The sequence below is a fragment of the Anomaloglossus baeobatrachus genome, chromosome 4 (genome assembly GCF_048569485.1).
Source record: "Anomaloglossus baeobatrachus isolate aAnoBae1 chromosome 4, aAnoBae1.hap1, whole genome shotgun sequence".
NCBI classification, from domain to species: domain Eukaryota; kingdom Metazoa; phylum Chordata; class Amphibia; order Anura; family Aromobatidae; genus Anomaloglossus; species Anomaloglossus baeobatrachus.
In genome coordinates, this window is record NC_134356.1 from 233616729 (window position 1) to 233642666 (window position 25938).

General features: G+C 43.4%; 1 protein-coding gene across 2 annotated transcripts in view; it reads left to right on the forward strand.

Moving 5' to 3' along the window:
* The window catches only part of CFAP54 (cilia and flagella associated protein 54), a 680590-nt gene that overhangs the window by 363784 nt on the left and 290868 nt on the right, over positions 1-25938 (forward strand). For both annotated transcript variants that reach the window (XM_075344744.1, XM_075344743.1), the window contains exons 35-37: positions 3305-3459; positions 5847-6028; positions 9207-9434. In XM_075344744.1, the coding sequence (XP_075200859.1) occupies positions 3305-3459; positions 5847-6028; positions 9207-9434 (565 nt within the window). The remainder of the gene's footprint in view (positions 1-3304; positions 3460-5846; positions 6029-9206; positions 9435-25938) is intronic.

Here is a 25938-nt window from a genome sequence, read left to right on the forward strand (position 1 = left end):
CCAAACATCGGGAATGAGAAGGGGTTGTTCATGTAGTAGACAACCCCTTTAATGTGTCCATACGTTATAGGGTTCATGTATAGCCTGAGCAAGTTTGCCACATGGTTTGAGTGACCAGTAGAGGTCCCAAGAACCAGACTTCTCTGATCTGCATGACTTTTAAGGGAATAAAATATTAACAACAGGTTAGCAAAATGTTAGTTACACTTTCAGACTAGATTTGAGCGGACCCATTGAAGTTTGGTTCAGTGGGTTTATCCGGACTTTAAAAAGTCTGTTCTGGATGCGGACTTGACCTGAACTCCAATAGAAGTCACGGATTGGGCAGTTTGGGTCTCTGTGCACATGTAGCCACAAATAAACTGATCACTTCCCGGGAAGTGTGGGCAGGGTTTTTCCATATTATTTTTGGGTTGCATACTACATCCGATCACGCTATTGTTACTCCCAGTGCAAGCCAATCAATCAGTGCAAGCAGCTCGCACTGTGCTAAGAACCGAGCATATCCGAGCACAGCAATGCTCGCACAAGTGGTTTCCATAGATATCGCACCTGAACTCTGAACTCAAACACTGTTTTTTTTGTAAAGTCCGTGTTTGATATCAACACCGAACTTTAGTTTATAGGTTCGCTTATCTCTCATAAGGCTATGTACACCTTCATACAGACTTTTTTTTTTACTTTTAATTTTCTAAATGCAAAACTAAGCAACTTTTTAAATAGTAGTCTTCAATAAAAGTTGTCTATCATTTTATTGCTGGAAAGTTTCTAGAACTTTTGCAAAATGGAGTGTCTTTCTTCCTCATAGTTCTGATGGTGCTCACTGCTCTCCCCTCCCTTAAAGGGTGCTTTACACGCTGCAACATCGCTGCGATGTCGCGAGCATTAGCACCTGCCCCCGTTGTTGGTGCGATATGTGGTCATCGCTGCCATAGCAAACATTATCGCTACGGCAGCGTCACACGCACATACCTATTCTGCGACGTCGCTGTGTCTGCCGAACAATCCCTCCTTCAATGGGGAGGTGCATTCGGCGTTACAGCGACGTCACAAAATGGCCGTCCAATAGCAGAGGAGGGGCGGAGATGAGCGGCAGGAACATACCGCCCACCTCCTTCCTTCCTCATTGCCGGTGGACGGAGGTAAGGAGATGATCGTCGCTCCTGCAGTGTCACAAATAGCGATGTGTGATGCCGCAGGAACGAGGAACAATCTCGCTACGTACGAGACAACGATTTTTGGTAAATGAACGACCTCTCATATACCAACGATTTTTTTGTCTCTTGCGATCGATTAAGGTCGCTCCAGCCTGTCACACACTGCGATGTCGCTAACGGCGCCATATGTGTGTCACAAACACCGTGACCCTGACAATATATCGTTAGCGATGTCACAGCGTGTAAATGGCCTTTAACTCAATGTTAAGGCTTATTCGCAGGACCATATTTTTAGTCAGGGTCAGCACAAGGTCAGTACTAAGACCAATGTTATTCAATGGGCAGTGCAGATGAGCATATCTTTTCACTGACCGTATGTATCTGCACGTGAAAAAACAGATTTCAGTCGGATGAAAAGTGAGAAAAAAAATTGTCAGAGTTTTCCAGATGACCCTTACGATTTTTTTTAAACACTTGTGTGAACCTACCCTTAGAGAAAGCAGGACGGAGCGGAATTACACTGATCTTCAGGTCCCTTTCTGACGTCAGTGTTTCAGGTCGGGTGACATCTGTTTTTAATACAGATGTCACACGTACCCATGTTATTTTATGGTGTTACCCACATGGACCTGTGACCCTGCTTGGCCCCACACGCACACACGGAGACATGTCTGTTTTTTTTTTTTTGGGAGAACAGATGTCACACGGATCGCACACTGATGTAATCTGTGTGACTTCAGTATGACACATACCGTAGAAAAAACATGTCTGAAATAAAAAGATTTTCTATATTCACCTGTATCCAGCGATGCTGTCTTCGGCTCTGCTGCCTCCTGCGTCTGACCCCCGTTCATTTTACTCATTTAGTATTCACTGCACCTCGGGCCTGGAAGCAGGAGCATCACCGAGGACAGCGCTGAGGACAGCATCACCTGAAAGAACATTGGGGACCGTATCACCGGGACAGTGCAGGGGACAGCATCGCCGAGAACAGCATGAGGGACAGCATCGCTGGGGACAGGTTAGTAGCCAGCAAACACTGTGTGTTCAGTGATGTCCAGGAGGTCATTGGAGTTCCCAATTAACTCTGATGAACCCATGAAGTTATCGTCGGGACACCCACTGTAGCATAGGTGTCGCGGGGGTGTCATGAGGAGGTCGTTCAAGTTCATTGGGAACTCCGATGACCTCCTGGACGTCACTGCACACACAGTGTTTGCTGGATAGTCACCTGTCACCGGCGATTCGGTCCCCGATGCTATCCCTGGTGATGCAGTCCCCGATGTTCTCCTCTGCGATGCTGTCCCCGGCGATGCTTCTGCTTCCAGTCCCGAGTTGTAGTGAATAATCAATGAGTACAATGAGCGGGGGTCAGAAGCAGGAGGCAGCAGAGCTAAAGAAAGCAGCATCGGATACAGGGGAATATGGAAAATCTTTTTTATTTCAAAGACATGTGATTTTTCCGGTACGTGTCACACTGATGTCACACGTATGCAAACACGTTTGACCATACCGATATGTGTGGCTTGTACCCGATTAAACACGGATGTCTGAATGGGTGGTGAGGGGAGAAATCATGCAATAGTCTCAGGGAGCAGAGAAAAAAATGAAGAGGAACGAAGTGTAGGATAGAATTTGTGCTGATCCATGAGCTAATAAAGACAGTAGCACCCTATATACTTACAGACCTGACATCCAGCATATATTATTATTGGGTGATGCTCCTCACAGTAGAAATATCTGAAACTTGTATCAGGCTTCAAACTGCATTGAAATTGAATGGGTGATTGAACATTTCAATCTTATTACTTAAAAGGTAACCACTATCATTGTAAGAATCATTGTTACTGTTTAATGCAGTAGAACAGTAATTAAAAATAAAGCCAAGCTATTCTGAGCCGAAGGCTTTCAGCTTGTAGTTGTCACTTGAAGAATCCTTTCCTTGAAAATGAAGGCTAAACACTCATTTTAATGCTATATTAATAGAACTCTTTCTTCATTCCTCCGCCAAATTGTACCTGCTGTCTGGTTCCAAGTTGCTAGTTAAGTGGAAAAGTGTTTGTTCCTCAAGTTGTTGTGATTGAATTAATTGCTCGGAATTAACATTTGTTTTGGTTCCATACATGTGTTTTTCTGTGTTTGTGCAGCTATAGAATTCTGGATCCCGAATTATTCACTTTGCATCATGCTGGCACTGTCGTCATGGCAACAGAAACAAATGCTGCAGATGAGCAAATATCGAGCCTAGGTCACCTTCATCCCTCACTTAAACTAGATCTTCCACCAGATGCCAAACTAACGGGTAAACATTTTATAAATTTATACCACAATGTCCAATATTTTACTGTGTTTTTGCATTTAATTACAAATGTAATTGCATTCTCAAAACGCCTCCATTGAATTGCAAATTGCCTGTGTAATGGCTTCAGCTCTAAGTGACTGTACAGCTAGCACTTTGAAAAAGGCATGCCTTTCACTGTGTGCCAGTTCTGAATTTGTACATTGCACCCATCCACAAATGGCACACTAAAAATGGGGTTACTGAGTCATCACTGGCAATAAATCATTAGTAGGAATCGTCATTTGGCCATTAATTTGTGCCATGTAAATGGTAATGGTTTCTTATTCATTTACATATCTGATCTTGCTTCCTTTTGTGCTGGAAGCATCCTGAGGATTCTTACAGAATACAACCTGAAATACAGTTACACTGTGACTGTTCCCACCAAGTACAGGCGCTCCTACATCATGGCAGGGTTAATCATTTAACACCACATTCCCACCTGATGTTTTTTTGTCGCCTCCCTATCCATCAAAAGAGATTGGAGGGTGGCGATAGTGGGAAAACAGGCTGGTTTGGCCAGAACATGATGTACCGAGCGCCTGTACTTTGTGTGAACAGTCATCCTGTGCTGATACAGTCTCTTTAGGGTACGTACCCACAATCAATGTTCACAATGTTTTCGACGCAGCTTGCTTCAGCTGTGTCCAAAATGCTGCAATGAACAGTACAAGCACAGTGGACGGCATTTCTAGAAATCCCATGCCCACTATGCTTGTTTTTCCCTCAGCAAACACTGACCTACGGTGCGACTTTCCAAGCCGCAGCTTGTCAATTGTTTGGTGCAGAGTCGCAAGTGTCCTCCATAGGGAGAACACAAGCAAAAGACCACAGTGCATAAAACCCTGATCATGGATATAAGCAGCTGCGGTCTCCTGCGGAGGAGCATCGCAGCCCCGCAGGTTAGGAGCTGCCTCATCCAAGGTGCAGCGAGTCCTGATCATTGGCACGTACCCTTAAAAGGAATCGGTCAGCAGGATTTCACACCTCAAACTATTAATATGTGCATATAGTTCTTTCAACAAATATCCAGTTATATCTTTACCTAGCCAGTCCGATAGTTTTTTTCTTGGTAACTGAGATGTCAGCATATGATTCAATATACTAAAGTGCTTTCAACACAAGGAAGCACTTTAGAAACGTCCACTGTCCCCAACTGCAATTCCCGCGAGTGCTACCTTCTCCTTGACTGACAACTCCTTTGCTTGAAGTGACACTTCTAATGAGAATTCAATCAAGCAGGAGGAGGCGGCGCTGGGCGGGAAATCAAGCAGAGGTTTGGTAAGTGCACAGCCACCTCCATTTCTGGCTGCTGCAGCACCGGGTTGAGCTGATCGGTGGGGGTGCTGCGTGTCGGACCTCAGCCAATCAGACATTGATAACCTATCCTAAGGTGGGCTTTACATGCAACGGCATCGCTAACGAGATGTCGTTGGGGGTCAAGGAATTCGTGACGCACATCTGGCCTCGTTAGCGACGTCGTGGCGTGTGAAACGCAGGAACGACTGTTATCGATCAAAATTACTTACCTGATCGTTTACACGTCGTTTCTTTCCCAAATATTGTTGCTGCTGTAGGTACGATGTTGTTCGTCGTTCCTGCGGCAGCTTACATCGCTATATGTGACACCGCAGGAACGAGGAACAACATCGTACCTGCGGCCGCCCGCAATGAGGTAGGAAGGAGATGGGCGGGATGTTTGGCCCGCTCATCTCCACCCCTCCGCTTCTATTGGGCGGCCACTTAATGACGCTTCTGTGACGCCGAACGAACCGCCCCCTTAAAAAGCGCCGTTGCTATGCAGGTAAGTATGTGTGATGGGTGTTAGCGATGTTGTGCGCCACGGACAGCGATTTGCCCGTGACGCACAACCGATGGGGGCAGGTGCTTTCACCAGCGACATCGCTAGCGATGTCTCTGCGTGTAAAGCGGGCCTAAGGATAGGCCATCAATGTAAAAGTAGTGGACAACCTCTATAACATGTGTACGTACCCATAAAGTATTCTATGACCTATTGTGACATATCCTTACTTTCAATGGGAAGAAATAGTGATCTACTGGCTTCAATGTCACAACAAAATGATGAAAGATCCCGCCAATCATGCTGTAGATTAAATGTTAATTTGGGTTTTGAGTAATCACCTCCTTATCAGGGACCATAAAACTAAATACAAGCGCACCTTACATAAATATCTGTTTTTACATTGGTTTCCAATAACAAGTCTTAAAATGTGTTTTTAAACTTTCCCTGTATCCATTACCTAACTTTTCTTATAATATGTTTATTGTATAATCATGTTTTCATGATTGATCCCACTTCTTCCCACATCTTACATATTTTTGTTTAGACTCACTGGATATTTCTGAACCAAGTACAAAACGAAGTGATTTAGATACTCCTCGAACACAAATGACCAATGACACAGAGACGTCATCTCCTCCCTTAAAAGAACAAGCAAAACTAAACATGTCCTCAGCCATTCTTTTAGATCACCTTGGGAAGATTTTTATGCATCTTAAAAGAGCAGTGGTAAGATATTTTCCTAGTAAAGTCCCTTTTTATGTTTCAGTATTACAGCCATTTTTATCTCATGAAATGTATTTTAAAAATTACATATTTCATTTTTGCAGCACTGACACACTTATCATCCACTATTAATCATTCTTATTGCACTCACATTTGCATGGTGTATTTAAAATGACTTAAAATGAGCTGTTCCCAATGCATATGAGCCCAATTTATATATTAGTAAGCCTTTTAGACTTTCTTTAACCACTTAATTTGCTCAACAGCTTCCTAAAAAAAGTTTGTGCCACTGCTTTGTCTGGTGGGCAGCAATGATGGATCCTCCTGTTTTTTTGTGGACCCTCCACCCTGGTACTGAAAAGCTGTAATACATTTGTCATGTATCATCACTGTCATGGCCACTCCAGACTCTGTTCACATTGCAGAGACTGGCAGGCAACCTAATGCTTCACAATTGCCCAGCCAGAGTCGGGCGTCGCGTGTTTAGTGCTCCCTTATCTGCAGTTTAATAGGAGTTAATTGTTGCTGGCTGGTGAATGATTACTGGGGTCACAGATTGCTGATCAACGCTGCCTCCACCATATAAAAAATGGTGGAACCTAGCCTCACATGCCGAAGATAGCTCTAACTCTGCTCCAGCGTTATCGGTCTTTGTGTGTGGTGATCCAGTTGCTGGTGAACAGTTGTATGCTATTTGATTTGCTGTGGAACTATTTTTGTTGTTTGTTTATTTCCTCCCTTTATTTTATTTCCCCCTGATCACATATTGTCTTTTCCCCTGTGCATGCAATGAGTTTGAGCCTTGGTTTTCCCCTGTCTCTGTATTTGTTGGATTCTTTACTCCTGTCCCAGTTTTCCTCGGGGGTGGGGTAGAGAGAGTGTTAGACCAGGGCTGCTCAGGAGTTAGGGCTACACTAGTGGTCCAGACCTGGCTACCATCAAGCCTACATCTGGAATAAGGGACAGTTCAGGAACCCTAGTCTGAGGGCCAGTCTAGGTGCTTTTTCTCCTGGTTACTGTGTCATACCCATGACAGTCACCCAACCTGGGGCTCTTCATTTGCATCCTGATGGCTCTCTTTTTGAGACCAAAGTTATGGTGCCCATTCCCATACATTGTCCATTTTGGATGCAGGAGGTCCAGAATGCAAGACTCAGCGGAGGAAGCTTCACTATGCAGGTGTAGGTCACTAGTAGAGATGAGCGAACCTGATGTTTGGTGTCGAATTGAACACCAACTTAAAAAAAACAGAGTTCGGAGTTAAAATGCTTTTCGTACGAACTTAACTCGCATGAGCATTGCTGTGCTCAAGTACACTTGGTGCTCAGCCCTGTGTGAGCTCCTTGCAGTGTGTCAATGGCTCAGACTGGGGGAACCAACAGAGTTATTACATGTAGTGTGCAACCAATAAAAAAACACTTGAAAATGCCTGCCCTCCCTCCCACGAAAGGGATCTGCTTATGGCTGGTTGTATGTGGGCAGAGACTCAAACTGCCAATCAGAGTTTCTGAGCCTCCCTGGGCAAGGTTCAGACATGTGGAGGTTTGATTGTTTGCTGCTGGCAAACCTCCAAAGGTTTCCTCATCTTTAGTCATCTTAAAGGCTTTTTTGTACATAACAGAATGTATAGATAAGTAATACAGAAATTTTTATCTAAATGTATGAAACCTACCAAACAATATAAGAACAAATATATCCTAATTGACTGAATTTATTTATTAGTGTATGCGCACACTGAATTTTTGAGGAGGTTTTGGAGCAGAACCTGAGTAGAAACTTTCCAAATACTTCTCAAAATCCTTAAACTCTTGGAGGTTTTATTCAGTTTCTGCTCCACAAATTCTGCAAGAAAACTCCAAATGCACATAACCACCGAACAGAAGTTCTCCAAATCTTAAAATTCCTACAAAATATTTGAGCTTCTGCTCCAAAAACTCTGCAAAAAGACATTTTGGGCACATAGCTTGCAAGAATTTTTGAAGCACTTTTCAAGAAGGTCTTGGAAAAGGATCCACTTAAAAATAAAATTCAAAACAATCCATGTGCAGATCACTTTACTATTTTATATAGTATTGTCCTCTGTATAAAGGGAGTTTTCCACTAAATACTTTTTTCGTATCAATGTATGATTGCTGGAATCTGGCTGATAAGACCCTAAGTGATCTTGAGAACTGGAATCCCAAGGTCCATTGTATAAATGGAGCTCAAGCTCAACAAATGCTATCTTCACTTAGGATGACTAAACAAAACAGATTGCTCTTGTTTTATTTACACTGGGGGACTTCTAGGGGTACTTTACACGCTGCAATATTGGTAACGATATATCGACGGGGTCACGTCGTTAGTGACGCACATCCGGCACCATTACCGACATCGCAGCATGTGACACAAATGAGCGACGATCAACGAGCACAAAATCGTTCAAAAACGGTGATCATTGACACGTCACTCATTTCCTTAATATCACTGCAACCACCGGTACGATATTGTTTGTTGTCCCTGCGGCACCACACATCGCTATGTGTGACACCGCAGGAATGACGAACATCTCCTTACCTGCCTCCACTGGCAATGCGGAAGGAAGGAGGTGGGCGGGATGTTACGTCCCGCACATCTCCACCACTCCGCTTCTATTGGCCGGCCGCTTAGTAACGCTGCAGGGACGTCGCTATGACGCCGAACGCACCTCCCCCTTGAAGGAGGGATTGTTCGGCAGTCACAGCGACGTTGCTGAGAAGGTATGTGCGTGTGACGCTGCCGTAGCGATAATGTTCGCTACGGCAGCAATCACCACATACCGTTACAACGACGGGGGCGGGTTCTATCGCACGCGACATCGCTAGCAATTGCTAGCGATGTCGCAGTGTGTAAAGTACCCCTTAGACCTCTGTTACCTGGGGGTCGTATCTTTTATTTTCTTCCTATCTTGCGAATTAGTGATGAATGTGCTAATAAAATAATACATCTTTGCATATATTATCCTACTAATCATAATGAGAATAGGAAAATTAACCCTCGGTTTCATGAATCAAGACTAAATATATCTATTTTTCACATGTGCATCACTTCCCTTCGTTTGTCAGTAATATTCAGTTATCCTTACAGTGTATATAGAAATATGTGATGTGTCGCAGTATTTGCTCCACCTTTCAGATCCATGCTGTGTATTTCACTTATGCAGGTTTTGGCGCATCGAGGAGGACACTGGACATTACTACAGAATGTGGGTCGAGTACTATGGAACCTGGTACTTGAAATACAATTAATGACTAAAGAATGTGGTGCAAGTAAAGGATTCTCTCCCATAACAAGAGATCTCCTGAACAGTGAAGTTTGCACGCCATTTTATTTTGCGGCAGACACCTTACTTGATATGGTAGTCACATTACAAAACACTGGATCAGTTCAGGTAATATTTTTCAGTATTCTGTGTCTGAGACATTGCCTGTTATAAGATTTAGCATCATTCATATGCCTTATTTTGTTTAGGGCAATGTAAACCAAACTGTTCCCTGTGCTTTGACCTATTATCCTTCCCACATCAGCTAAGTTCGGGTAATTTCAATCTGAGACATGTGTAGCATATCCACAGTCGAAGGTCTGGTACCCCTGTTCCCTCATACGTGCAAGTCCTAAAGGTAGAAGCTGCATATACAGTACACAATACATGTCATAAATGTCAGCATTGGAAGAAAACCCTTTGACCTCTGGCAGCCTCACAGTATGCTGAGGTTTTGAGAATTAGGTCTTTACTAGTATGAGCTTTTAAAAGTCCAATGAAGCTACAACTTATAATTGTCATCTCAAACCTCTCCAAAAAAATGGCCAATTCATCATTGCATTTCTGCCATGTTTTTTTTTTATTGGCTACCTCTTAACTAGTGACTTTGTGACTTCCAACAAATTCCTGAAATGATTTACACTTTGTTTCAAGTTGTCATTTGTTGATTAGATTTCTGATTTTACATTAACTTAGCTTTTCCAGATGTTTCAGACCAATTCATCATTTTTTGAAAAAGTCACAAAATTTGGCGCAGGTCTACTCCAGCTCTCTTCTCTGGACTGATTTGTACGCCAGTTATTTTGGCATAATTCTTGCCAAAAAGTGCAAATTATTGAGTGTAAAATGGTTGATGGCAGAAAAAAAAGACAATCTTGGGCTTTGGTCAAAATTCATGACCAAAGTGTACCTTATTAATTTTTGCGCAAAAAAAGTCAGAAAAAAACACGTCATAACAGAATAGAGACAATAAACCCTGCCAATGATGAATCGGGCTCGCAATATGTTTTCTGAGTGTACAACCGCATTTGTGAGCGTGTGTTGCAAGTATATTCATTAATTTACTATTGATACCTGATGTTGTATGCTGTATACATTTGTGATGCTAGTCACTACACGAACAAGTCATGAGACAGGGTAGCCACATGTCAGATACCAGGAGAGCACGTCAAGGAATAATGGAATTGTCAGAATTGTAGTTAGGTCACAGTCCAGAGTCAGAATACCTGAAGCATAGGGGATCAGAGAAAAGGGACAAGGCAAACAAAAAGCCACATGAGGGCTGAGGTCTGGAAGCAATAGATCAGAACACAGAGCGCAGATAAACTAGGCCAACAAGCACCACTGAGCAGAATGCTTCTACTGGCAGTGTTCTGGGATTAACTCTACAGCTAAGTAGCTGGGCAATTACAGAAAACAGGGAACACCTGAAGAAACCAATCACCTCCCAGTATCCGATTGGACAACTGAGCAGTCACTGAACGCACTGACAGCCAAGCACACCTCTGCACTGAGCTGTCACTCACTTAACTGTGAGATCAGAATGCACTGATTCCATAGTACAGCCAACAGTCACTCATTGCTTCCAAGACGTACTATGCAGAGGAATCGTGGCAATATTGCTCAAAATCCTTGGCTTACCTGTGACATAATATCCTTGGAGTTATAGGAGACCTACCAAAAAGGAATTTGTAAAAAGCCTTCTAGCATATATCAAAAATGTGAAAACTTTTGTATTAAATATCTTCTATTCTGAATTGTGAACTTGACAACACTTGACAGAAATTCAGAGGGAGTAATGTTGTTACCAGATTCTTTCAGAAGTTCTGCCTCAGGCTTTGGGGCTGTAACTTCAAGGAATCCTGTCTCAGAATGGAAGTTATATTTTAAGATAGTTTTCTTATGCTCAATGTACATTTGAAAGTCTTTTATAAACTGTGGTTGGTGTCTTTTCAGGTTGCTGTAATGGTGTTGGCTAAAATTTGTTTGCAGTTATAACACCTATTGCCCATATTACTTTAAGGCTGTGTGCCCACGATCAGTGTTTACAGCCTTTTGAATGTAGCATGTTTCAGCTGCATCCAAAACGCTGCGTTGTACAGTACAAGCATAGTGGAGGGATTTCTAGAAATCCCGTGCCCACTGTGCTTGTTTTTCCCATAGCAAACACTGACCTGCGGTGAGTCTTTCCAGACCGCAGCATGTCAGTTGTTTGCTGTGGATTCACATGCATCCTTCATAGGAAGAACACAAGCGAGAGACCGCAGTGCACTGTACCCTGATTGTGGGTATGAGTAGCTGCGTTCTGTGGGTGGAGGAGACTCGCGGCCTCGCAGGTCAGGACCCACTGCGTGCAAGACGCAGTGAGTCCTGATCGTGGGCACATACCCTAAGACTTCATCTTGGGTAGAAAACAAAAAAAATCTCAGGACGTGGTGCTACATAGCTGATATGCTAATAAAAAAATATTTGGTCTTTGGCATTAAATATCTGTTTTTCTTATGTGCGTAATCTGCATAGAAAAATTTGGTCCCATTTATCAACACTGCTGATGTTAACACCGATCTTGATTATAAGGTGAGTTGGAGTCAGACACTCCTTTGGTGAACAGAGGAATGTGCGTTCACGATACCTGACAGGACGCTGCCCTCACCCGATGTCTTCAGCAGACGTCTTTACGCAGCCCGTTCTCAGATGTGGGAGGGCTGGGAAACTGCCGGTAGCTGACATATTTAAAATCCTTTCTAAAGAGTACCTTTTTGCTAAATAAAGGTATATAGTAAAATTTGTAATAAACAAATGTACTTTATTTTTGTTACATTTCTTGGAGTCCCCCCTTAAGAGATGCACGCGTCTTATAGAATTACAAGCTACTGACAAGATGCGTGCAGCTTTCCACTTTATTTTACTCCAGTCATGTACAGAGTTTTTTAAAAGGATTAAATATGGGTTTAGAAATTTTTAACACAACAGGGGCATACCACCAATTGAGGCAATCCACACGGGCTATGTGGGACTTGTAAGCCGAGGGCTCTGTTTTATTCGGTATCATACCTTTCATTAGAATTTCAGTGGCATCCGCCAAAATCTCCCTAATCCGTAATTTAATCTGTGCCTGTGTGCTCATACACTTCAGGCACTATGACATCCCTAAATTTCTTCGGCAATGTAGAGTCTCGGTACTCACACTGCACAGATTAGAACAGCACTTTGCGGAATATATATTTTTTTTTCGGTCAGTAGCTTTAGGGATTCTCGTACTGAATGGGGAACTGTGGCACTGTGATACTTAGAGAGGGACTGAGGTGGCTCTAATACTGAGAGGAGGCTGAAAGGGGGGCTGAAGAAACATCGATTGGGGGCTGTGGAGCCCATCAATCTGAGTAGAGAGCTATGGGGACCCTTATGCTGTGTTCAGGGGCTGTGGGGACATCATACTAAGTGGGGGTTTTCGCAACACTCATATGGAGTGGAGGAATGTGGGGACATCATTCTGAATGAGGGCTATGAGAGCCATTATACTGCATGGGGACTGTGGTGCCATCATTCTGAGTTGGGGGCTGTAGAGGTATCATACTGAGTGGGGGACTGTGGGGCCCATCACACTGAGTAAGGGGCTGTGGGAGCATCAAACTGAGGTACCATTATACTGTGTGGGCCATAATACTGTTTGGGGCTATCGTACTGAGTGGAGTTTATGGTGCCATCTTACTGAATGGGGGTTATGATATTGAGCGATGGCATTAGGGGTATGAAACTGACTGGGTGGGAGCTATCATTCTGACAGGTCATCATACTGTGTGTGGGCCATGCTACTGTGTGTGTGAGGGAACTATAAAGACACCATACTAAGGGGGGGGGGATTATAGGGGCATCTTACTGTGTTGGGGCTCTGTGGGGAGATCATACTTTGCTGGAAACAGTGTGGAATCATAATACTGTATGTGTGGGGGTCATTGAGGTAAAATTGTAGGGAGGAATTCACTGGGAGGATACTATACTTTGTGTGTGTGTGGTGGGGTATTTTTGGGAACATTAAATTCTATAACGGCCATAAAAGGGGTATCATAGGTGAGAACACTAAAGCGGGCTTTACACGCTACGATATAATTGCCGATATCGCTAGCATGCGTACCCGCCCCCATCTTTTGTGCGACACGGGCATATCGCTGACCGTCGCGCACAAAATCGCGCACCCCTGTCACACAGACTTACCTGCTCTGCGACGTTGCTCTGGCCGGTAATCCGCCTCCTTTCTAAGTGGGCGGGTTGTGCGGTGTCACAGCGATGTCACACGGCAGGCGTCCAATAGAAGCGGAGGGGCGGAGATGAGCGGGACGTAAACATCCCGCCCACCTTCTTCCTTCCGCATAGCTGGTGGACGCAGGTAAGGAGATGTTCCTCGCTCCTGAAGTGTCACACACAGCGATGTGTGCTGCCGCTGGAACGAGGAACAACATCGCGAATGAGCGTTAAACGATTTTTGGTTTTAGGATGACCTCTCCACGGCAAACGATTTTAACCGCTTTTGCGATGATCGTTTTAGGTCGCACAAAAGTGTCACACGCTACGATATCGTTAATGACGCCGGATGTGCGTCACTAACGGCGTGACCCCGATGATAAAACATTAACAGTATCGTAGCGTGTAAAGCCCCCTTAAGAGTCTTCAACTGGGCCAAAAATATTTTCTACATACCATAATACAATACATATCCTTCTCCCTCTATAAATGTTGGGAAATATTACCCTGCCTATTCCGCCAAGTTTCTTTCTTTCTTTGTTTGTGGGAAAATGAAGTTTTGCTGTTGGGGCCCCATTATTTCTTTGTATGCCCCTGCACACAAGCTATGCTTTTTCAGAAGTATATTTGCAGTGATTAAAGGAGTTTTCCAGTACTATATTAATTATGTTGTTACCCTCTCAATTGGTTCTTAAGATAGGTCATCAATATCAGATTGTTGGGGGTCCGACACGTGGTACTCCCCTTCTCGATCATCTGCAGAAACTGGTAACAGCTGATCAATGCAGGTGCCGAGTGGCGGACACTCACCAATTGAATATTGATGACATCAATATAGCAGTTGAAGATATTGCACTGTGCTGCACACGCATTCTTCATTGCTCTTGTAACCCATTTTGAAAATCTTATTCAATGAGGAAACACTCCACTAAGCAGAAGATATTCCTTGTCTAAACATGAAAAACTCTCCTAGGTGCAATATGTGAATCTAGGTGGTGACAAAGAGCAATGTGTTACTGCTTCCTCCTAATGGTTTCATGATATCTCACTGTCTACTGAATATAGATTTTCCTAATAGCTGGAATAGGGGTTTGCTCATTACTATTTATTAGATCAGTAGCCTGATTGCTATATTGCCCACGTTCCAATGTTAAGAATCTTTCATCCTGATAAAAGTATTTTGTGTTAGCAGAAACTTTCTGATTATCTTGCTAGTTTATTTCTAAAATTATGCTGATCCAATTTTTCATGCAATTCAAACTCATGGCACATCAGCAAAAGAACATTTTGCAAGAAATGTCAATTACTGCAGTCACAAAAATCCAACGGATCAGAAGTCATAACTATCAAAGAATAAAATTAATTGAAAATTGGGCCTTCATTAATATCAAGAAATGTAACACTGTTTTTTTTAGGAATATGTGTTTAGAGCTAATGAAGATGAACCTTTTTTCTGGCTTTGTAGTGTGTGCAGAATTATGCTTGCTATGTTCCCTATATAACATCTGCTAAGTTCAGAAAGACCATTAATATGTATGAATGTCTAGACTTATACTTGAAAATCAGCAGTCTGGGACTACACTTTACCAGAGTGTTTCTCAGAAACGTATTTACTTACGGCTTATTGAAACCCTTTAATTCAAAAGATGATAACATTATTTAATGCCTTAGAAATTATCTACTATTCAACCAGATATTTAAAGGTAATCTGTCACCAGGTTTTTTTCTATGTAAACTGAGAGTAGCATGATGCAGGCAGAGATCCTGAATCCAACGATATATCACTTAGATTACTGGCTGCAGCTGTTCTGACATAGTCTGAATTTTGAGGTTTAGCCATGTAGCTGAGCCCAGGGAGCTGTCCCGCCCACACCAGGCTCTCAGTAGAGATTGTACATTAACAGTGAGGTGCCAATCAGAGGAGGGGGCGTTGGACTTCTCTGCAAGTGAGTTTTACTGGGCTGCTTGTTGTTCGTTTGATAAAATCACTGTTTTATCTGCAAGTTCTGTGACTGCTGAGCCCTGTATAACCCCACCCACATCATTGATTGGCTGCTTTCTGTGTATACTGTAAGATAAAGGAGCTAATCAGTGGTGGATTATACTGAGCAGGAGGACTACATGGCATGAGAAAACTAGTCCTTCAGTGTTAATCTCCTGCTGATAAAATATTGATCCTATTAAAAAAACAACAAGCAGCCCAGTAAGTGATATATCATTGGACTCATGGTCTCTGCCCCTACATCATGCTGGTCTCAGATTAGATACCAAAAATCTGCACACAGATTCCCTTTAATAAATACTCAAAATTGTAACCACTTCATTTACTTTTTACATTATATTTTTAATGGCTATATTTAGGGTCCATGCACTTGTGACAGATTTATTTGCTGCAAATCCAACATATTGGCAGAAATCTGTTGCAAAATCGGCAGGTGTTTTTCGGGTTTTATTGATTGCAAAGGTGAAGTCCACTACAAAAAGAATTGGTATATTATAGATTTAAAAAACTACAACGCTTCTAAATATACTTGCTGAAATTATCCCCCAGGGGTAGATGAGCTCTCATTAAGATTGCTGTTACTGTCTATTCAGCAGATTTGCTGCCAAAAATCACAGCTTCTATTAATAACCTGTAGCTCGTAGCTCCATTGACTTTAATGGAGGCAGGTTTTTTGGAGAGTAACTGTAAACTGCGGGTTTAAATTTTCCCATCAAAACATAGTCTATGACGTTCCCTGAGTCACATGAGGCGTCTGTGCAAAATTTTGTGATTGTACATGCGACGGTGCGGATTCCTTTAGCGGATATACACTTACATACATTCATATATACATACATACATACATACTCAGCTTTATATATTAGATTTTGATAATCCTAATTGACCTAAAGTGTAAAAAGTTTATTCTGATTTCATGTCGGATAGTGAGAAAAACATGTATATGTGTCTTTTAGATAGTGTATGTAAATCTCTGGTTTCAACTGTACATTTGAGGTTTATTGTTACAAAACAAAACCACTTTATTAGGCCTCTTTCACATGTCAATGAAGACACACACATGTTTCACAGACGTGTTAGAGGTGCGTACGGCCCTCTGTGTGCCGTGATTTTGGCACATGGGTGTTCTCCGTGTGCTACCCGTGATAGTACATATAGAGCAGGAACTTTTTACTCACCTGTCCCCGTCACTGCTGTCCGTGGTGCTGATGTCTCCAGCGCTGCGGTCATACTTGCTTCCAGGTCTGCGGTGCAGTGAATATGCAATGAACATAATGAAACAAATGACCGCAGCACCAAAGACAGCAGCACTGGAGACAGGTGAGTATAGAAATTCATTTTATTTCAAAGGCATGTTTTCTCCAGTACGTGTCACACAGATCATGTCACTGTGTGGTCCGTGTGACAGTGCTGCCGGAGAAAAGCGGACATGTCTCTGTGTGGAACACATAGACACGTGTGTACGGCACACAGACGCATGGTCCTTGAGAAATCACTGATGTGTGCGCAGACCCATTGATTTTAATGAGTATGCATATGTCCGTGATTCCGGTATGTATGAAAATGACATCACTGATGGGTGAAGGGGGCCTTATCCTAGTACTGGACCTCACAATGCAAACTTCTTATCACTTTCACAAAGCTTGGTATACTTCGTAAGTTAAAGTATTTTTTTTGGCTGCCACTGTAATCCACTAAATACAATGATTGCTATTTACCACAGAATTTAGAGGATTAATGAAATAACCATGTTTGATGGGTATTCCCTATGTCCACTGGTGTATAAAGCAGGTGTTCACAAGGCACTGCAGCAGCGCTAGGCACCAAAGCCAGCAAACTTCAAGCAGCTACAATTTATATATGGCATTCACACTTAAAGAGAACCTGTCATGTCTAAAAACACTATATACCTGCCGGTGGGGTAAATCCGCAGGTTAATAGCATTCTAAAGCTGCACAGCTACCACACTGAAAGCTGGGCTACCGGGAGGAAATTAACTCTATCCTGCCCATCAACCTCCAACTTTTAGTCATAGAGGCGCAACTTCAGTCAATGCTCAGCATGCAGTGAGTGGCGACTGAAACTACTCTGTCTGACAGCATTGCATCCCTGCGGCCTCGCCTCTACGACTGAAAGCTGGAGGTTACCAGAATGAATAAAAGTTAATTCCTCTTGGCAGCCAGGCTTTCAGTGTGGCGGCTGCAAAGCTTTAGTACGCCATTAACCTGAAGATTAACCCCATATTTTAGATTAGGTTAATAGTGTTTGAGGATGTGACATTTTCTCTTTAAAGGGGTGGTCAAAAGGCAAAAGGAACTTTCATTTAATTCCCTATCTATTTGATGCTATAATCTAAGCAACTTTTTTTTATGCTTGTACTAAAAATTCCCTACCATTCTCTAACTAAAAGTATCTAACTGCTATTCTATTTTTTTTCTAGTTCCTGCCTGATGACGATTCATTTGAGAATCCCAGTGCATGCGGGTATACTCAGACAAAGTGTCATCAGGGAGCAGAGTCTGTGGCAGTAACTGCAGCCTCTATCCCCACCCAGAAATGATGCTCGTTTCAGAGGCTAGTCTGTCCTTCTGTGTCCCTCCCTGCTCTGTTCCTTCCTGAGCTGTGCACTGTGTGGTGTATCCTGTGCACAGCTGCCACTATGTTATCTGCTCAGATCTGTAATGATCACCCAGCATTCAGGAGACTAGGGCTGCCCCCGCAGATAACGAAGCGAGCGCTGTGCACGGTGCAGATCACACAGCGCAGGGAAGGACACAGAGGGACAGACTAGTCCGTGAAACAAGTGTCATGATGTTGCTTCATTTCTGGGAGGGCACAGAGGCTGCGGTCACTGCCACCGCCTCTGCCCTATTGACACTTGAGTGTCCCAGCATTCACTGGGATTCTCAAATTAAAACATAGAAAACCAGTTACATACTGTAGTTAGGGAACGATAGGGAATTTTTAATACAAGAATATTAGAAAGTAGCTTAGCTTATAGCATCAAATAGATAGGGATTTAAATGAAGTTTCCTTTTCCCTTCAGATGACCCCTTTAAGGTTCTTTTTACTGTAAATACCCCTATGCTAATAGCAGTAGTTATCAATAAGTCTTATCCAGGTTTTGTTTCTATAGTGTGCTGTATCTAGGTGTCTTACGCAACATATGGCAAATAGATCATTTAGCACTTTAACTCCAATGTTAAAATGCACAGAATGGTCTATTTAACGACTGTAGTAAATATTTTGCACACTAATGATAAATTAAGTTGTGTCACACAAAGGCAAAAATAAAATGTTACATCTAGTCTAGTCAATTAAAAATGTCCGTACGGCAGAGCGAGTAGAGCTGTTGGCAAACAGTAGTTCCACGCTACGCATGATTCATTAGTGTCTTACATAAACTCTGGTACAATGCCAGCGCACATTTCTCTTTCCCAGTCACAGTTTATAAGTTCCCTTCTGAGCTTTTATTTTTAAGTACAATAAAAAGCTTTCTGCTCTCGTATTTATCTCTGTATCCAGTTTCTGCCCATTGGAGAGGATTTTATGATGTGAATACATATGAATAGAAGTCAGCTCAGTGATGGTCTTCATTGGAAAGTATAGTGCACACCTTTTTCACCCCAGGAAAATAAAAACCTCCTCCATTAGGCTCAAATTACTCTACTTTCCCTGTCTTTTCTTTATGTGAGCTATAAACATAGATCAGACACGGGAGAAAAGCTTTATTCAGTATTGAAGTATTTCCAAGATGACTCTCAAGCCTGTGCCACCAATTCCACGCCTACCTATTTGGCTGTAAAACGGCACCAGCTATGAACCCATCCGAATGACTTCTCATGGGGCATTGATAATATTATGCACTTTTGTAAAAGTTTGATAATTTGGATTAACCCTTTTTCTGCCAGGGATTTCTCAACATTTTGAGCCATGACAATTTTCCACTTTTGAGGTGTACAAATAAGACCCAGCTTACTAAATAGTAAATTAGGCAGCCTAGAAGCTTATTGGTAAGCATAGTAGCCTTCCAATGCTGCTGTCCTAGGTTTAAATCCCATCAAGGACAACATCTACAAGGAGTTAGTATGTTCTTCCTAAGTTTTCTTGGGTTTCCACCCACACTTCTAATGCAGACTTCACACGGTACGATCTATTGTGCGATTGCACAAGCGATCATACCCGCCCCCGTCGTTTGTGCGTCACGGGCAATTAGTTGCCCGTGGCGCACAAGGTCGTTAAACCCCCGTCACACGTACTTACCTGCTTGAGCGACCTCGCTGTAGGTGGCGAACATCCACTTCCTGAAGTGGGAGGGATGTTCGGCGTCTCAGCGACGTCACACAGCGGCCGGCCAATAGAAGCGGAGGGGCGGAGATGAGCGGTACGTAAACATTCCGGCCACCTCCTTCCTTCCGCATTGCCGGCGGGAGCGACGGGACGCAGGTAAGCTGTGTTCATCGTTCCCGGGATGTCACACGGAGCAATGTGTGCTGCCCCGGGTACGATAAACAACTGGCGCTATTAAAAATAAACAATTTTTTAAAAATAAGCGACGAGTACATGACTCACGATTTGTGAGCAATGCTGCGTCGCTCTGAGGTGTCACACGAAACGACGTCGCAAGCGATGCCGCATGTGCGTCACGAAAACCGTGCCCCCGACGATGCATCGCGCGATAGCTCGTCTCGTGTGACACCCGCATAAGACATATTGAAAGGGAATTTAGATTGTGAACTCCAATTGGGAAAATGATGATCATGATGACTGTAAAGTGGGGTTCAAGTTGGTATATAAGTGCAAATAAATTGATATTAATCTCTTCATGACCTATGACATAAGGCTGCTTTACACCTTACAATTACACATGTGATCTCGTATGCGATCGCACACACCCCCATCGTATGTGCGGTATGGTCAATTTGTTGGCCGTGTCGTACAAACGATTAAACTCCGTCACATGTACTTACCTTCCATACGACCTCGCTGTGGGCAGCGAACATCCACTTCCTGAAGGGGGAGGGACGTTCGGCGTCACAGCGACGTCACACAGCGGCCGGCCAATAGAAGCGCAGGGGCGGAGATGAGCGGGACGTAAACATCCCGCCCACCTCCTTCCTTCAGCATTGCCGGCGGGACGCAGGTAAGCGGTGTTCATTGTTCCCGGGGTGTCACACACAGCGATGTGTGCTGCCTCGGGAACATTGAACAACCGGATGTTCAGTTTTTAGCAATTGAACGACGTGTATGTGATCAACGTTTTTCCGTTCAATCGCAATCGCACGTAGGTTTCACACACTACAACAACACTAACAAATACCGGATGTGCGTCACTTACGACGTGACCCCGTCGACACATCGTTAGATTTATTGTAGCTTGTAAAGCCCGCTATATTTGCATCATAGATAGTGTCCCTTGCTTTGATGCAGGCTCGCCGTGTGAGCTCACATCTTTGCCTGCACATGTCCGCTGATCTGATCAGCTCATATGTGCCTCAAACAGGCATGGGTGAATCGCAGAGCTGCCACTGCTGGTTAACCAGTTAAGTCTCTGTCAGCGGAATTTAACATTCGCCGGCAGGGAGTGTGCCATTCCCCGCTCTTATTGGCGGTCCTGTGACCTGGTCGCGGGGCGCTGATGGGTCATCAGGACAGCCATGAGTCAGCTAATGAATCCCATGCATGTCAAGATAAACTGAAGAAAAACAAAAAGCCAGCACTAAATGTGCACTTCAGCACTAAACATTCCAAACTGTACTAAAAATATAAAAATTTTGACATTTTTGGCAAAAAAATGCAATTTCTTGAGCTGCCTCGCCACGTCACGGCAAATCTTATTTGAGGCAGTCCTACACTAAAATATTTTTATAAAATGTGCCATACGGCCTCACATATGAATAGTAGAACGGCTCTTAGCAGCACTCACCTGGTCTATTTCAATCCCGTACCCATGACTGAGTCATGGCTGTGGGCGGGACAGGTCCAAACAAATGCTGCATGAAGTAAATAGCCTGTGGACAAGGCCTGATGACAATGTGAACAGTCACCAACCGCCAAAATCTAGACAGATGGAATACATCCCAAATTGGGGTGCATAGCAAAGTGGGGGTCAGCCACCGACCAATTCAATGAAGAAAAACAAAAAGCCAGTTTGGAATTTTTAGTGCTGAAGTGCACATTTAGTGCTAGCTTTTTGTTTTTCTTCATTGAATTGGTCGGTGGCTGACCCCCACCTTGCTATGCACCCCAATTGCGATGTATTCCACCTGTCTAGATTTTGGCGGTTGGTGACTGTTCACATTCAGTCATCAGGCCCTGTCCACAGGCTATTTACTTCATGCAGCATTTGCTTGGACCTGTCCCGCCCACAGCCATGACTTAGTCATGGGTATGGGATTGGAATAGACCAGGTGAGTGCTGCTAAGAGCAGTTCTGCTATTCATATGTGAGGCCGTATGGCACATTTTATAAAAATATTTTATTGTAGGACTGCCCCAAATGAGATTTGCCGTGACGTGGCGGGGTAGCTCAAGAAATTGCAATTTTTTGCCAAAAATCTCAAAAATATTTTTAGAATAAGTACAGTTTGGAATTTTTAGTGCTGAAGTGCACATTTAGTGCTAGCTTTTTGTTTTTCTTCATGTCAAGATAAACTTCCTGTGAACGCCAGCTGGGATCCAAAATTCATAGGAGACCGCGATTTCTGCTATACAGAGCACTGCGCTGTACAGCACAAGTGATCGAATTAAGTTTCATGTCTTCTAAGGGTACTAGTAAGTAGATACAATGAAAAGTGAAAAATGTTATTTTTAAAAATAGGGAAAAAAGGAAAAAAACCCCCATAAAAGTTCAAATCATTCACTTTTGCCCCATTGAAAATAAAACAAGTAAAAAACAAACAAACAACAATTATTTGGTATTGCTGCTTTCAGAAATGTCCTATTTATCAAAATATAAAATAAATTAATCAGATCAGTAAACAAAGCAACAAAAAAAAAATTAAATACCAGAATTATTTTTTTTTGGTTGCCGTAACATTGCAATAAGAGGTGATCAAACCATCTCATCTACACCAAAATGGTATAAGGCTATGTGCGCACGTGTGCGCTCTGCACCGCACCGAAAATGTGCGCTTCAGAGCGCAGCTGAAAAGCTGCGTTCTGAAGCGCATGGTGCCGGCAGATTCGTGCGCTCTGCATGCTGCCTCTCCCTATAGACAGCATGCAGAACGCACGAAAGAAGTGACATGTCACTTCTTAGAACGCAGCGATTCGACAAGCAGCCGAATCGCTGCGTTCTAACATGCCACGTGCGCACGGCTCCTGCACAATCTCCATAGATTGTGCAGGGGACGCAGGACGCATGCAGTTACGCTGCGGTGCAGAACGCAGCGTAACTGCATGTAATACGCACACGTGCGCACATACCCTAAATGTCAGCTCAAGAAGCAAAAAATAAGCAGTCACTGAGCCCCAGATCCCAAAAAATAAAAATGCTACAAGTCTCGGAAAATGGCCCCAAAGTGAATTTATTTATGTTTTTATTTTTTTTCCAAAATTCGTAAACTTTTTCACTACTTAAAATGAAAGAAACCAGTACATGTTTGGTATCTACATACTCGTACAGATGTGGAGAATCATATTGCTTGGGTAGTTTGACTATATAGGGAACAAAGAAAATAAAAGAAAAAGGAATCATGGAATTGCACTTTTTTTTGCAATTTCACCGCACTTGGATTCCCCCCCCCCTTTTTTCAGTACACTACGTGGGGAAATGAATGTTTTTATTGTAAAGTGCATATCGTTTTACAAAAAACAAGCCCTCATATGGCTATATTGATGGAAAAAAAAATGTTATGACTTTTGGAAGAAGGGAAGAAAGAAGCGAAAGCACAAAAATGGAAAATCGCAAGGTCATGAACGAGTTCACTCCTGTATATTTTCTGAAAGTATAGACTTGGCACATTGTCATAATGCCTTTCAGTATCTTGTACAGAATTTAACCCCTACAGAAACTTATATTCTTCACACCTCCTTAAAGTAGACGTTTAACATAACCAGAGTGGTATATTTAGACTCTAAGTATCTTTCGAAAATCATCAGAACTGGAAAGACCAAAAATCTGGTTTTACACTGGAAAATTCTAATTTGGCATGCGTCCTTTAATGTAGCAATATCTATGAAATGTCTTATATAACCCTGTGGTTCTCAGGTTATCTTTTCATGACACATTAAACTTTATTAATAGTAAATATAGGTAGCTATGTTTGGATTTTATTAAACAAAAAACTGAAATGTTTTAAAAAAATATAATAAGGTTTGCACTTTTAAAAATAGTTGACACAAAATAGTTGTCACGGGGATGTTCGGATGGAACAGGACCTCCTAGGCTGACCCTCAAGGCTGCTTTACACCAGGCAATCTATTGTGCGATAGATCGTCGGGGTCACGGTTTTTGTGACGCACATCCGGCATCGCTGGCAATGCCGGCCTGTGTGACACCTCCTAGAGACGCAGTATCGCTCACAAATCGTGAGTCGTGTACTGCTCGCTAGGTTCCATAATATCGTTTAATTTAGTTGTTCATCGTTTCCGGGGTAGCACACGTCGCTCCGTGTGACACCCCGGGAACGATGAACAGCAGCTCACCTGCGTCACGTGGCCGCCGCCGGCTGTGTGAAGGAAGGAGGTGGGCGGGATGTTTACAACCCGCTCATCTCCGCCCCTCCGCTTCCATTGGCCGGTGGCCATGTGACGTCGCTGTGACGCCGAACGTCCCTCCCACTCCAGGAAGTGGACGTTCGCCGCCCACAGCGAGGTCGCACGAGAGGTAAGTATGTGTGACGGGGTTTACTGACTTTGTGCAACACGGGCAGCGATTTGCCCGTGACGCAAAAAGGACGGGGCGGGTATGATCGATTGTGAAATTGCACAATCGGTCGTACCGTGTAAAGCAGCCTTCAGACTGGGGCCCCTGTGCTGTCCCTTTATCATGAAGGTAGACTTGATGGTAGCCTGGTTTGAGCCTCCAACGTGGCCCTATCTCCTGTCCAAGCACTGATAATACTTTCACCCAACCAGGGAGTGGGTCGAAAACCCAATTACCAAAACCCCACAAATAATCACAAACAAGGGTAAACAAAAGCTACTGCACTCAAACACAAAGGAGGGACAGTATATGAACTAGGGAGTAACGCAAAAGGGGTAGGAAATAAATACACAACTGGTGTACTCACACACCACGCTGATCTGCAATTTGAATATCACCATACAACTGGATAACAACAGGAACCAGGGAGCAAAGAACTCCATCTGACAAGCAGCTGCAGAATCTAGAAGCTTATAAAGGCTGGAGATAATGATTAGCAGCCAGAAATTAAGTCCTGCTGTACTGGAGAGCCGTGAAGCCAGAACCAGTCGACGTCCATGTGAGGCTTTGCAGCTAAAGAATCCCAGGCAGTTTGTCAAACTCTGCAGTGTGAACAGAGCCCGATGCTGCCATGACACCCAGCGAGTGAACGCAGAACACCGCACAACAATAGTTGACATTTCCCATATGTCTACTCTTCTCTTTACAAATGGTTTTTATTGTAAATGTTTTTGAATGGTGTTCACTGGACAGGTTGACTCGTTTCAGACACAGTGATATTAAATTATATATTGTTTAGAAACAAAATCCTACCCTCCATCCCTGATTCCTGTCCTGTCTGGAGCATGGATAATGTTTCTGCCAAAACACTTTAAAATGAAAGCAAGAAGAATAGATTCAGCACCATAAAAATCTTCTTTAGGCCTGTTTCAGCCGTCAGTGATTCTGGTACGTTTGTGCTTTTTTTTAAATGTACCAGAATCACTGACATACGCAGACCCATTATAATGAATGGGTCTGCTCACACATCAGTGATTTTTCACTGCACGTGTCTCCATTGTGCGTGATTGCCGCACGAAGACATGTCCATTTTTTTCTGGCATCACTGATGTCCCACGGACCACGCAGTGGTGTGATCCGTGAGACACGTGCCAGAAAAAAACGTGCTTTTAAAATAAAAATCATTTTTACTCACCCGGCTCCAGCGATGTCCTCTGCAGCCCGTGCAGCTTGCTGCTTCTGAGCCGGCTCATTACTGTCGCGCATATTCATGATGCACGACACAGCCGACCCGGAAGCAGCTGCTGCGGGGGTCAGCGCCAGCCGGATGCTGCACCGCGTGAGCGATCCGCACCATGGAGAGCGGGAGCGCGCACAGGTGAGTTAATCTCTAAGTGCAATCATGGGCCACGGAGAACGGAGCCCAGATTGCACTTAGACAACCCACGTGTGCCGTGATTCCCGGCACATGGAGGGACATGTGCGTGTTTTACACGGCAGTGAAAAATGTCAGTGTTTTTC